This window comes from Macrotis lagotis, chromosome 5 (genome assembly GCF_037893015.1).
Source record: "Macrotis lagotis isolate mMagLag1 chromosome 5, bilby.v1.9.chrom.fasta, whole genome shotgun sequence".
NCBI lineage: Eukaryota > Metazoa > Chordata > Mammalia > Peramelemorphia > Peramelidae > Macrotis > Macrotis lagotis.
The window spans coordinates 264,722,693-264,733,525 of record NC_133662.1 but is presented as its reverse complement, the minus strand read 5'-3'; the positions used below and the strand labels follow the sequence as shown (position 1 = coordinate 264,733,525).

Sequence of the window (10,833 nt, the reverse complement as noted above, 5' to 3'; positions counted from 1 at the left end):
GTCCTCCACGGGACTGGAGAGTGGCCCAGGGTCAGCCGGCCACACCGGGCCGTGGCTCCGTGGCCAGCCATTCTTTAGTCTCATGGTTCAAATGATGCTTTGATGGTGAAAGATGGTCATTGGTAGCCCCCAGTGCAGGAGGTGCCCGGCTCTTACGACTTGGGGATTATAAAGAATCGTCATAAAGACTCAGTAAAAGGCAGAAGCCACCTGGGGGGACTTAGATGATTGAGCTCTTGGGGTGCTCTTAGGTGCCCAAATTTAAAAACCAGTCTGGCTTCCCCAGGTGTGAGAAGAGGCCCCGGAAGGTTGGCCAGGCGGGTCTTGCCTACATCCCTCTGCTAGGCTGGGATTGGCCGGTCCTCTTGGAGCTACTCGGAATGCCTGGTAGATGGTGGAGGGCGGCTCAGGGCTGGTGCCAACAGGCCCTTAAGGGGGGACTGAAGGACAGCCAAGTGCTGGTCACCAAGGTCCTAGGACGGACTCCCCTGGGGGAGGCTCCTCAGCCTCCGGGGACCCGACTCCATTGCCATGGCCCAGGGGTGCTCTCAGGCTACCCCCTGGCAACATCCCTCACTAAGAAGGGGAGGCCCGGCGGGTGCCCGGCCTTGCGAGTTCCCTCGGCCGACGGCAGGTGGCAGCAGGGCCTCAGTGCCCTGGGGGAGCCTGGGCAGTCCATAGCCGCGTGCTTGCCCGAGAGGAAGGGGCTGGTGGGCGGGGCAGAGAGATCCGACCCCCCCCCTCCCAGGGAAGAAGCGTCAGCTGGGCATCGGGCTTCCATGCCAGGTGGCGGGGTTACCGGCCCCAGCTCCTGAGGCTTGGGGGAGCTAAAAGCTAGGCTGCCCCCCTTTCTGGGTACTCGGGGCGGCTGGCAGAGGCAGAAGGTGCCCAGCGGGGGCTTGCCTGGCCCCACAACCCATGTCCGCAAGAGCAGGCAAACTGGGATAAACATGGAGGAGGAGGGCACCGGTGCCGGGCACCGGGGAGGGCCCCTTGCCCTGAGCGGGGAGAGGAGCCGGGGTGTCGCCCGGCCCGCGTGCCAGCTCCTTGGCCATTTAGTGCCCAGACGGAGGGTGCTCCCCTCCCCGGGGGGGCAAGGAGCGTTGGAGGGGTCCGAGGCCAAGTGATCTGCGGGTGGCGCGGGGCGGCCCTGGAGCCGGGAGGACCCGAGTTCGAGTCCAGCCTCGGTAGCTCGGGGACCCCGGACAAGGCCCTCCTCCCTGGCCGCCGCTGTCGGATGGAGGGATGGGGGAGCCAAAGGGGTCCCCGGGACTGGCGGGGGGCCCGGGGGAGGGGCGGCCCGCCCGCCTGTCTGTCCCCGGGCACCCCGGGCTCCTCTGGAAGCGGACACGCCCCGGGAAGGTGCACGTGGGCGCCCCGCCCCGCCCCGCCCCTCGCGGCTGCCCGGCCCGGGAGCCCCACTCGCGCTCCGGCCGCCCGCGCGCCTGGCCATGGCTCTGCCCCAGGGGCGCCCCCCGCTCGGCTGGCTCGGCTTGGTCCTGGGTGAGTGTCGGCCCGCGGCGGGCCCGGGCCGGGGGGCGGGGTGGCCCTGGCCGAGTCACTGCCCCCTGCGAGAGGGGGGCGCCTCGGAGGGCAGGAGCAGGGACCCCCCGGGCTGGGCCCCCTCCGCCCCCTGGGCCTCCACCTGAGCCCTGGCCCCGGCGCCCCCTCTGCGGAATCTGGGGGGGGGGGGTCCTGCCTTCAGGGGCTCCGGGAGCCCGGCTTGGGAGCGGAGACAGGACCCCGCGGAACAGCTGCGGCCAGATGTGCGGGCCGGCCCCCGGCCCCTCCGCGCCCCCCGGCCCCCCGGCCTCGGGCCCCCGGCCTCCCCGCGCCCCCCAGCCCCGGCCTCCCCGCGCCCCCCGGCCCCCAGCGCCGGCCCCTCCGCGCCCCCCGGCCCCCAGCCCCGGCCCCTCCGCGCCCCCCGGCCTCCCCGCCCCCTCCGCCCCCCCGGGGTCCCCTCTGCGGAGGCCCCAGAGGCAGCTGGCGGGAGGGCCGGGCCGGGGGGAGGGCACTCATTTCCAAGGGTCTCCCAGCCATCCTGCAGGGGAAGGTGCGCAAGTCCTGGGGCCTCTGCCCGGGCCCCGACCCTCCCGGGGAGGCCAGAGAGGAGCCACCCTGGCCGGGGCCGGAATGCTTGGGGTCGGCCCCGCTGCTGCCTTTCTGGGGCGGCAGAGAAGGGAGGCCACATGGGAAAACAGCCAAGTGCCCCCCCAGCCCCGAGGGCGCTGTGCCCCTTCCCCGGTCCATCCGCTCCCCCATCCCCGAGGCATCAGAGAATGACTGCATTAAGGGCTTTCCGAGGGCTCCCCTGCCCCGCAGCCCCCCCCCCCCCAGTCTGCATCCCTGGCCAAGTCCATGAGGGCGGGGCACCTAGCTGGCCCCTTTCTGGGCAGGACTGGCATTGCCCACTGCCGTACACCCTGGTTTGTGGAATAAGATCACAACACGACTTGGGGGGGATGGGGGGGATGGGGCTGAGTGCTCCCTCCGGAGACACGGATGGAAAGGGGTGCTCCAGGCGGGGAGGGAGGACCAGGTTGGGGGGTCGCTGCGCCCCCTTCAGAACGGACTGGGGGCGCAGTCCCAAGGGGGCAGTTGGTGGGGGGAGAGACCCCCTAAAACAGCTGGGGAGGGCCGCCCTTAAGGGGCGGGGAGACCTGGGTCCAGTGGGCTTTGTAAGCCGGGGGAGCCTCTGCAGAGGGCCCCCCCGGAGCAGCGGGGCGTGGCAGGGCCCAAGCTGCCCCGCGCTGATTGGCGGCTGGTGATCCAGGGATGCTCGGGCCGTGGCGCCCCGCCGTGGTCCATGGCACCACCTTGGGGGAGGCCAGCGGCGCAACCGTGCCCAGCACAAGCCAGCTGCTGTCCCCGGGGCACGGCTCGGGGGCTCAGTTCCCCCATCCACCCAGTGGCGGGAGCCTCACCTGCCCCCAGGGAAGGGTCCTTTTGTCCACGTGGCAGCTCCCTCTGACTCGAGCCTTCCAGGCCGCCCACCCAGCTGGCTTTGAACAAGAAGGGTCCCCTTGGGTCCTGCCTCAAGCCCAGAAAATGAAGCGGGCCTGGCTAGGAGGAGGATTGCTAACCGGAGGGGAAAGAGGGGCAACAGTCCAGGGACCGCCGTCCCAGGGTGGGAATTCCCTCTGCACATCACACGGAGACCCCCCAATCTCACCCCCCCAAAAGGAATTATAATGGAAATAATTTGCCCCCCACGGAACACAGTCAAAATGTTCTTTGTTCACATCCAGATTGCTTCGGGCGCCACCCTCCCCATCCCATGTTTTTGATGCGATTGCTTTGCCTTGCCGTTTGCCAGCCAGGTCCTTCTTCCGAAGTAAGGCGGAATAGAAAGGGTGTCCTGGTTAGCGTCTGGTTAGCATCTCTAGGTTCAAATCCCACCTCAGACTGAATGTGTGTCCCGGGGTGCCGTGTACAGCCCTGGAGCTTGTTTCCTCCTCCAGAAAATGGGGGCTTGGTTCATCCCAAAGACAGTTTAAGATGGGAGCTCCCCGCGAGCCGAGTCGGGTCTGATGTGGGGTTTTGTTGTTGTATGGGGGTCTATATAGGCTTATTATCAGCGAATGTTCGTTGATTGCTCAGACACCACCTAGAATTTCCCCCAGGCTGGATTCTGGGGGTATTAAGATAAAGCCATCCCTGTCCTCAAGGACTGGCATCCTTTTCAAAACAAAAATTCGGGGCGGCGAGGTGGCACAGCAGATAGAGCAGCGGCCTTGGAGTCAGGAGGACCTGGGTTCAGATCCGACCCCAGACACTTAATAATGACCTGGCCGTGTGGCCTTGAACCCTATTGCCTTGCAAAAATCTGAAAAAAAAAAAAAAAACAAATATTCTTGGGTCCTTTCATCCTTATATTAGCTCTTAGATTGGGCCCAAGGGCCCTGGGTCCCAAGTCTATGACTAGATTTTTGCAGGAAGGTGCTGACCTACATTGATGGAGGAAATTTCTTCCTCTGGGAGTTCTCTAAAAGTATTGAAATCTCTAGTCTTTGGGGTCGCTAGGTGGTGCAGTGAATAGAGCACTGGCCTTGGAGTCAGGAGAAGGGGAGGAGTTGGAATTCCACTTGACACATTTGCTGTGTGACCTTGGACAAGTCATTTAACCCTGATTGTCTCCCATCCAGGGCCATCTCCAGTCCTGATTCTTGTCTGGCCACTGGACCCAGATGACTGTGGAGGAGACAGTGAGGCTGGGGACCTGGCAAGCCCCCCCCCCCAATCCATGTGCTTGTCATGGCATCACCTCCCTGATGGTATGGCCTGGTCTCCAAGACTAGAAATTGAGGTGAAATCTGACTGGTCTACACTGGCCAGGGAATTTTTCTTTTCAGACATCAATGAACTCACCGCTTTGTAGCCTCCCCCCCCCACCCCACCCCCAGGAGTAGTTTACATTTAATACCACTTAAGGTTTGCAAAGTTCTTTACATAAATGATCTTAATTGATTGGGGGGGGGGGGGGGTCACTATCATTAGGACAATTTAATAAAGTGCCACACCTGGAGGCCGGAAGACTCATCTTCTCGAGTTCAAATCCAGCCTCAGACACTCGCTAGCTGAGCAAGTCACTTCACCCTGTCTGCCTCAGTTTCCTCCTCTCTAAAATGAGCAGACCACTCCAGGATCTCTCCCAAGAAAACCCCAAATGAGATCACAAAGAGTTGGACACTCCTGAAGTGACTGAACAATAATACAAATGGGACTTTTGTTATTTTATCCTAATCTGGAGTTATGATTTCATTTGCTCTATGGGACTCCCACTGTGGAAACGACCTTCACTCATATCGATCCACCCCATAGGGACACAGTAATTAATTATCTTGAGAGGGCTCCAGGTTTTCAGAGCACACAACTTGGGGGCACCCGAGGCTCAGTTGAGACCAGATGGGCCTCCCTGCCTTAAATGCTGCCTCTCATAAATATCCATATTCCCAGTTTACAAATGAGGATGCTGTGGCTGGAGATGGGCGTGGCCATCAAAAACTGCCTTTTCTTAAGATAACTGATGGAGTTCCAGTTGGAATTAGAATTAGAACTTAGAATTTACAATGGAAACGACTCACCCCAGTCACTGTGTCTGCTAGCTCTGGTTTCCCTTCTCCCATTCTCTCCTGCTCCCATCTCTCTCCCTTGTACCCATAAAAGAGAATACTAGGTGAGCAAAACCAGCCAACTGCGTCCATTAAGCTTGTAGGACTGTCTTCACCTCTGGGAGGGCCTTGGGCATCACCTGGGGAGAGCTCATCTCATTTTACAGAAGGGAAAACTAAACCTTAGAAAGGTTCCATGACTTGCCCAAGGTCTCACAGCTAGTCCTCACCAGAGACAGAGTTGAAGCAAGGTCTTCCTGACTCCCATCAGTGCTCTATTCCCAAAGGGTTCCATGGATTCTCTTACCCAACTCCCCACCTCCATGGCCTGCGTTCCCCACATCTCTGCAAAGAAGAAAGGGAGGTGCCTCTTTTCAGGACCTAGCTTGTCAAGGGTTTATTTTACAAAGAAGGAAACCGAGGCAAGGAAGTGAAGGCCACACAAGAAGTAAATAAGGTTGGGATTCCCACTCAGGCCTGACTCCCAGGGCATGCTCTGCTTCCAGGCCAAGGTGAGCTACGCCCCCCCCACCCCACCCCCCACACACAGTGAGTTATTTTTTCCCAGCTTATAAAGAAATCAGAATTGAGCCCTGGTGGGACCTCTATCTGCTTTTGGCCCTGACTTTTGGGCGTCCCTTGTAACTGCTGCTGAGCCTCCTTGGGGGGTTGACTGAGGAATAGAAGCCCCTCCAGGGATGCGCTCCGTCCCAAGGTCCTGCAAAATTCATTTCCCGGACATTGTAACCACAAAGGCCATCCTTGGACCGGAGTCCTCCTCCAGCTTGTTTGTGGAGGAAGCCTCTGGTTGGGTCAGGGTGAGGCTGTGGACCGGAACATTCCCCTGGCCTGCCTGGGATGACTGTCTCCTGGGGCCGGGTCAGGGCCCGGGGAAGAAGGGGGGAGTAGATTCCAAAGGAGAGAAGTATCTGTGCTGATCCTTCAGGAAAGCTCCGGCTCTGGGAGACGGCAAACCTGGCATCTCCCACCACTTCCAGGGCCTGCCTGTTTTCTCTAACACGTTTAACCTTGCTTCCCTCCCAAAGCAAGCTGAATCTTGTTTTCCCAAAATGCCAGTTTGCTGCCTTACCTGCTCTTCCCCCTCCCTTCTCCCCTTTCCCAGGATTCTTCCACACGAGCTTCCTTCAAGTGCCAACTCCCTCATGAAGCCTTTCCTCCTTCCCCCCCTCCTCCTCAATGGCTTTGGGGGGTTTTGGTTTTGTTTTTTGCAAGGTTATGGGGTTAAGTGACTTGCCCAAGGTCACACAGTGAGGTAAATATTAAGTGTCTAAGTCACGTTGGAACTCAGGTCCTCCTGACTCCAGGGCCAGTGCTCTATCTACTGCACCACCTAGCCCCGCCAATGACTTTGTAGGCATTTACTTACGTATGCATCTAATAAGAAGGGCATAATACGTTTTTGAAAGGCAGGATCTGTTTCATTTTTGGAAAAAAGCTGAGTGTTTGGGTCAGAATTTGAATCCAGGCCTTGTGTTTCACATTACAGTCTTCTCTTAAATACACCACACTCTTCCTCTGCAATGGTGTGCTCTGGCTCAGCTGGTTCAGCTCACCGTCCCAGAGCCCATCCCTCACTTGCCTGCCGGCTCTTGCCATCCTCTCCAGCCTGATGGAATCTCCTCCAATTCTACTTTCTTTCTCTTATGGCACAAGCCCTTTGTAGAACACAAAGGGGCCAAGAGGATCCTAGATCACAGAATTGTAACCCTGGAGCCTCAAAGGCATCTCGTCCAAGTCTGCCTTTTTTACAAAGCAGGAGACTGAGGCCCCCAGAGGTGAAACGTCTTGCCATCTCACCCTGGAAATGCCCCTGCCCTTTTGCATGGTGGACCAGGGCCCCCATGCTCACCTCTCTTCTCCCCTTCCTCCTGACTCTGGACATCTCTACACCGTCCTTGGCTGCTCTATGGCCCTTACAACCTCGTCCTTCAATTGGTGAGTTCCTGCCAAGCTCTACCATTTCAGAAGTGCCCGAGCCATCCTCACCCACTTTCTCCCAGCTCTGTCCCCACCTTCTGCATCTCTCCCTTGGCCCCAGTGGGCCACATCCGCTTTTGGGGGCTTCTGTTTCCATGACCAGTGCTTCCTTAGTCCTGCACCTAGCTCATGCTAAATAGCAAATAAAGTCTTTATCCATCTCTAAATCTGGCATTCACTAATGAAAATATTTGCAGTTCAGACTTCCCAGGTTCAGGGAGAGGGAAGGGTCCCTGAAAGTACCATGGAAAGGGGGACGTGGGGACGAGAAATCTCCAGTGGTGTATGCTCGTGGGAGGATGAAGCATTTGTCACCAGTAACCCACCTGCAGTCTAGAACAGTCTCCTCTGTTGGACCATCCTGAGTACGGGACAGAGCAGAATGGACATTTGAGAAAAATGTACAGGATGGAACCCGCAGAAATTCAGATCTGATTTGTCACGGATGTGACAGGCAGACGGGCCTGAGCTGAAGGGGTCACCCTGGTCCCTGAAATCTAAGTCACTTCCCACCATCACCTCCAGGGTCCTCAGTCTGACTGGGGTCTTGGATCCTTTGGGTGGCCTGGGGATGCCTGGGGACCCTTCCTCAAAATTGAACTAGTAAAATGTTTGAAATCAAATATGTAGAATTATAAGGGAAAGCGATTATATTAAAATACAATGATCAAAATATTAATTTGGGAGGGATAACTAGGTGGTACAGTGTCAGCCCTAAAGTGAGGAGGACCTGAGTTGAAATCCAGCCTCAGACAATAATTACCTAGCTGTATCACCTTGGGCAAGTCACTTAACCAAAAAAAATTTAATTTTAAAAAAAATCTCCAGATTAAGAACCCCTGATCTAGGGAGTGTTCTTAGAGAAGTTCTAGCAAAATCATTTCTAGCCCAGATTGAAGGTCAACTCCCTGAGGATAGGATTCTCAGCACTGTGTATGGAGTCTGAACAGGGCTTGAGACTGTGGCTTTATTCATTTGAGGCCTGTCGAGTCCGGAGGAGGGAACTCAGGCCGACATCAATATGATGTCGTTTATTGATCACAGGATACATACTTTTATACTCTACATTTACGTAACCAATTACATAAGCATTTTAGCAAGCATTTTTTTCACATGCATACCTTGTGTATGTCTTAGGTGATTGTTTTGAGAACCAAACAGTGTTCTGCTAAACAGAGAGAAGATTGCTTTGAGAACTGAACAGTGATTTGATAAACAGAGTGCAGAAGGTAATTATCTCAGAATGCGCTATCTATCTGAGCCTGGGAATACACCTTGTTAGCTCAGACATGCAGCTACTCCCTTATCTAAGCTCTGAAGTACATCTTGCTGGTTAAAGCACATAACTATTTCTGTGTTAACCCTTCATAGCTCTTAGCCTGGAATACATATGACACAACAGAGGCCTTCCCAGAGGCCCAATAAATGCTTGTTAATTGATCCTTTTCCCTCCAGTCTGACCTTCTTGCCCTTTGTTCACATCAGGGATGGCACAAAGTCAAAGCTCAAGGGGCCCTCAGTGACCAGAGCACTAACACCAGCCCAGATCTGAATACAAGTCCCTCTGCTACAGACCTCCTCCCTCTGTTGAAAGACCTTCAGGAAGGGAGCCCACGCCACTCTTAGTCACCTCTAATTGTGAGGCAGACGGACGCAGTACATAAAGCACAAGTCCTGAAGTCAGGAGTTCAAATCCAACCTCAGACATTTATATGGTGTGTGACCCTGGGCAGGTCATTTAACCCGGTTTGCCTCAGTTTCTTCATCTGAAAAGGAGCTGGAGAAGAAAATGTCAAACCACTCCAGCTTCTCTGCCAAGAAAACCCCACGGGCAGGTCTAGGGTGCTACAATCCACAATAGGGTTGAACGTGGCTGAACAACAATCTAAGTTATAAGGAAATCCGTTCCTGATTTCCCTTCTAAATCTGCCTCATGATAACTTCCATCCATAGGTCCCACTTCTGTTCTCTGAGGCCAAAGGGAACAAATATAATCTCTCTTCCCACATAATGACCCTTCAAATTCTTGGACACAATCATCCTGTTCCCCGTGCCTTCTCTTCTGTGGGAGAAGCATCCCTGCTTCCCTTAAATGATCCTTGTATGACCTGAATGCAAGGGGGATCCATGAACCCCCAGCTCCCTTTTATATTGTGTCCTCCTGAATTAGAATGCAGGCTCTTGGAGGGCAGGCGTTGTCATGTTTCTGTTTGCTTTCCTGCTCTCAGTTCAGTGACTGGTCCATAGGAAACACTAATAAATGCTCCATCTGTATCGGAACTCAAGGCCCTTTAGCCACTTATAGATGTTCTCCGGTTCATGCCAGGCTCAGTTCTGTCCCCCAAAAGTCACTTGAGGCAGAGACCGAGGTTGGTGACCTTGGGTTGCCCATCATGGGAGGAGGCTGAGAAACTGCCATCAAGAGGGAGAGAGTCAGAAAGGGAGGAACAGGAGAAAATGGAAAAAAAGATGGAAATTATGAAAGTTCTCCAGTAGAAAAAAAATTCATCTAAAAACCTTGAGCATAAACATATAAAGATAAGATCTTAAAACTAGATCTGCAGAAAGTCCCCAACCTTTTGGAACTTTCTCTTTAGACAAGGCAGATTATAATAGATTTGCTAACAGAGGTGGGAGAAAGAAATGGCATAATGTTCATGAAGGGTTTAAGGAACGTAAGACACTGTAAAAATCAAATTGGGGATGCCTGGGGACCCTTTGGTGGCCCTTGGTCACTGAGCTCTCCCTGAGGATTCAGAAGGGGCAGTCAGTACACGGGAAGCAGTTGTCCACCCCTTTTATCTCACACTGACTGACCTTAACGCTAACCTGACCTTAACTTTAGACTCCAACCTCACCCAATAGAAATACACCTGGTTTTGATCATCCATAAGTCCCCAAATTCTGACTCAGTGTATACCAGTAAAGACTTTCCTGTTCAATCTAGAGTTCATGCTTTTCCCTTCTGAGAATCACTTCCTCATCTTGGGGGGATCCAAGCATCCTCTCTCTTCACAACTGGCTCTGCACCCTGCAAGCGTCTGAGACAGGATTTGAATTCAGACCTTCCTGCCTCCAGGGCTAGAGTTCTATTGTGCTGCCCAGATGCTGACTCTTTGACCCTGGACAAATTCTTCACCTCTCAGGACCCCAGGCAGCAATTCAGGACTGTAGGTTGCCCCACAGGTGCTGGCCTGCCTTAGTAGAGGGAGTCTCTGGGCTGGGAGTCCCCAATATGGATGGAATCGTAGATTTGGGCCAAAAAACTCCTTTCATGCAGGAACTGTGAGGATCCAGAGAGGTCTTGTTGCCCAGCTTCCCTCCCTAGAGAAGTCTGGACATTCTGCTGAATGAGGCACCCGGAGCATATGCACAGACTTCCCAAGGGTGCTCCTGAGGGGTGCTGCTAGTGAGAACATTTAGCAAATACTTCAAACCTTTATTTTTGGTTAAGAAGTCTGATTGCTTTCTGTTGGAAGTAATGTTCGTTACACATTCTGGAAGACCAATGATTAGAAAAGCTGGGAAACTTGGCCTGCCCTCACCCCACTTCCAGTCCCGGGAGACAGAACGATCCCTTCTTATCTAGACCAGCTAGCCTGGGAGAGGCTCGGCCAAGCCGCCGAGCTGCCAGACATCGGGCAGCCTCGCAGCCAGGTCTCCAAGGAGGTTCCGTATTTTCCTTATTCTTGGCTTATGGAGACATGCGCAATCTCTCTCTCTC

General features: G+C 55.0%; 1 protein-coding gene across 1 annotated transcript in view; it reads left to right on the top strand.

Annotated features, from left to right (window-relative positions):
- The first annotated feature begins 1,436 nt into the window (after window positions 1-1,436).
- Window positions 1,437-10,833, top strand: part of RAMP1 (receptor activity modifying protein 1) — an 83,379-nt gene continuing 73,982 nt past the window's right edge. The window contains exon 1 of the mRNA XM_074189788.1: window positions 1,437-1,503. Coding sequence (XP_074045889.1) covers window positions 1,452-1,503 — 52 coding nt within the window. The 5' untranslated portion in view covers window positions 1,437-1,451. The remainder of the gene's footprint in view (window positions 1,504-10,833) is intronic.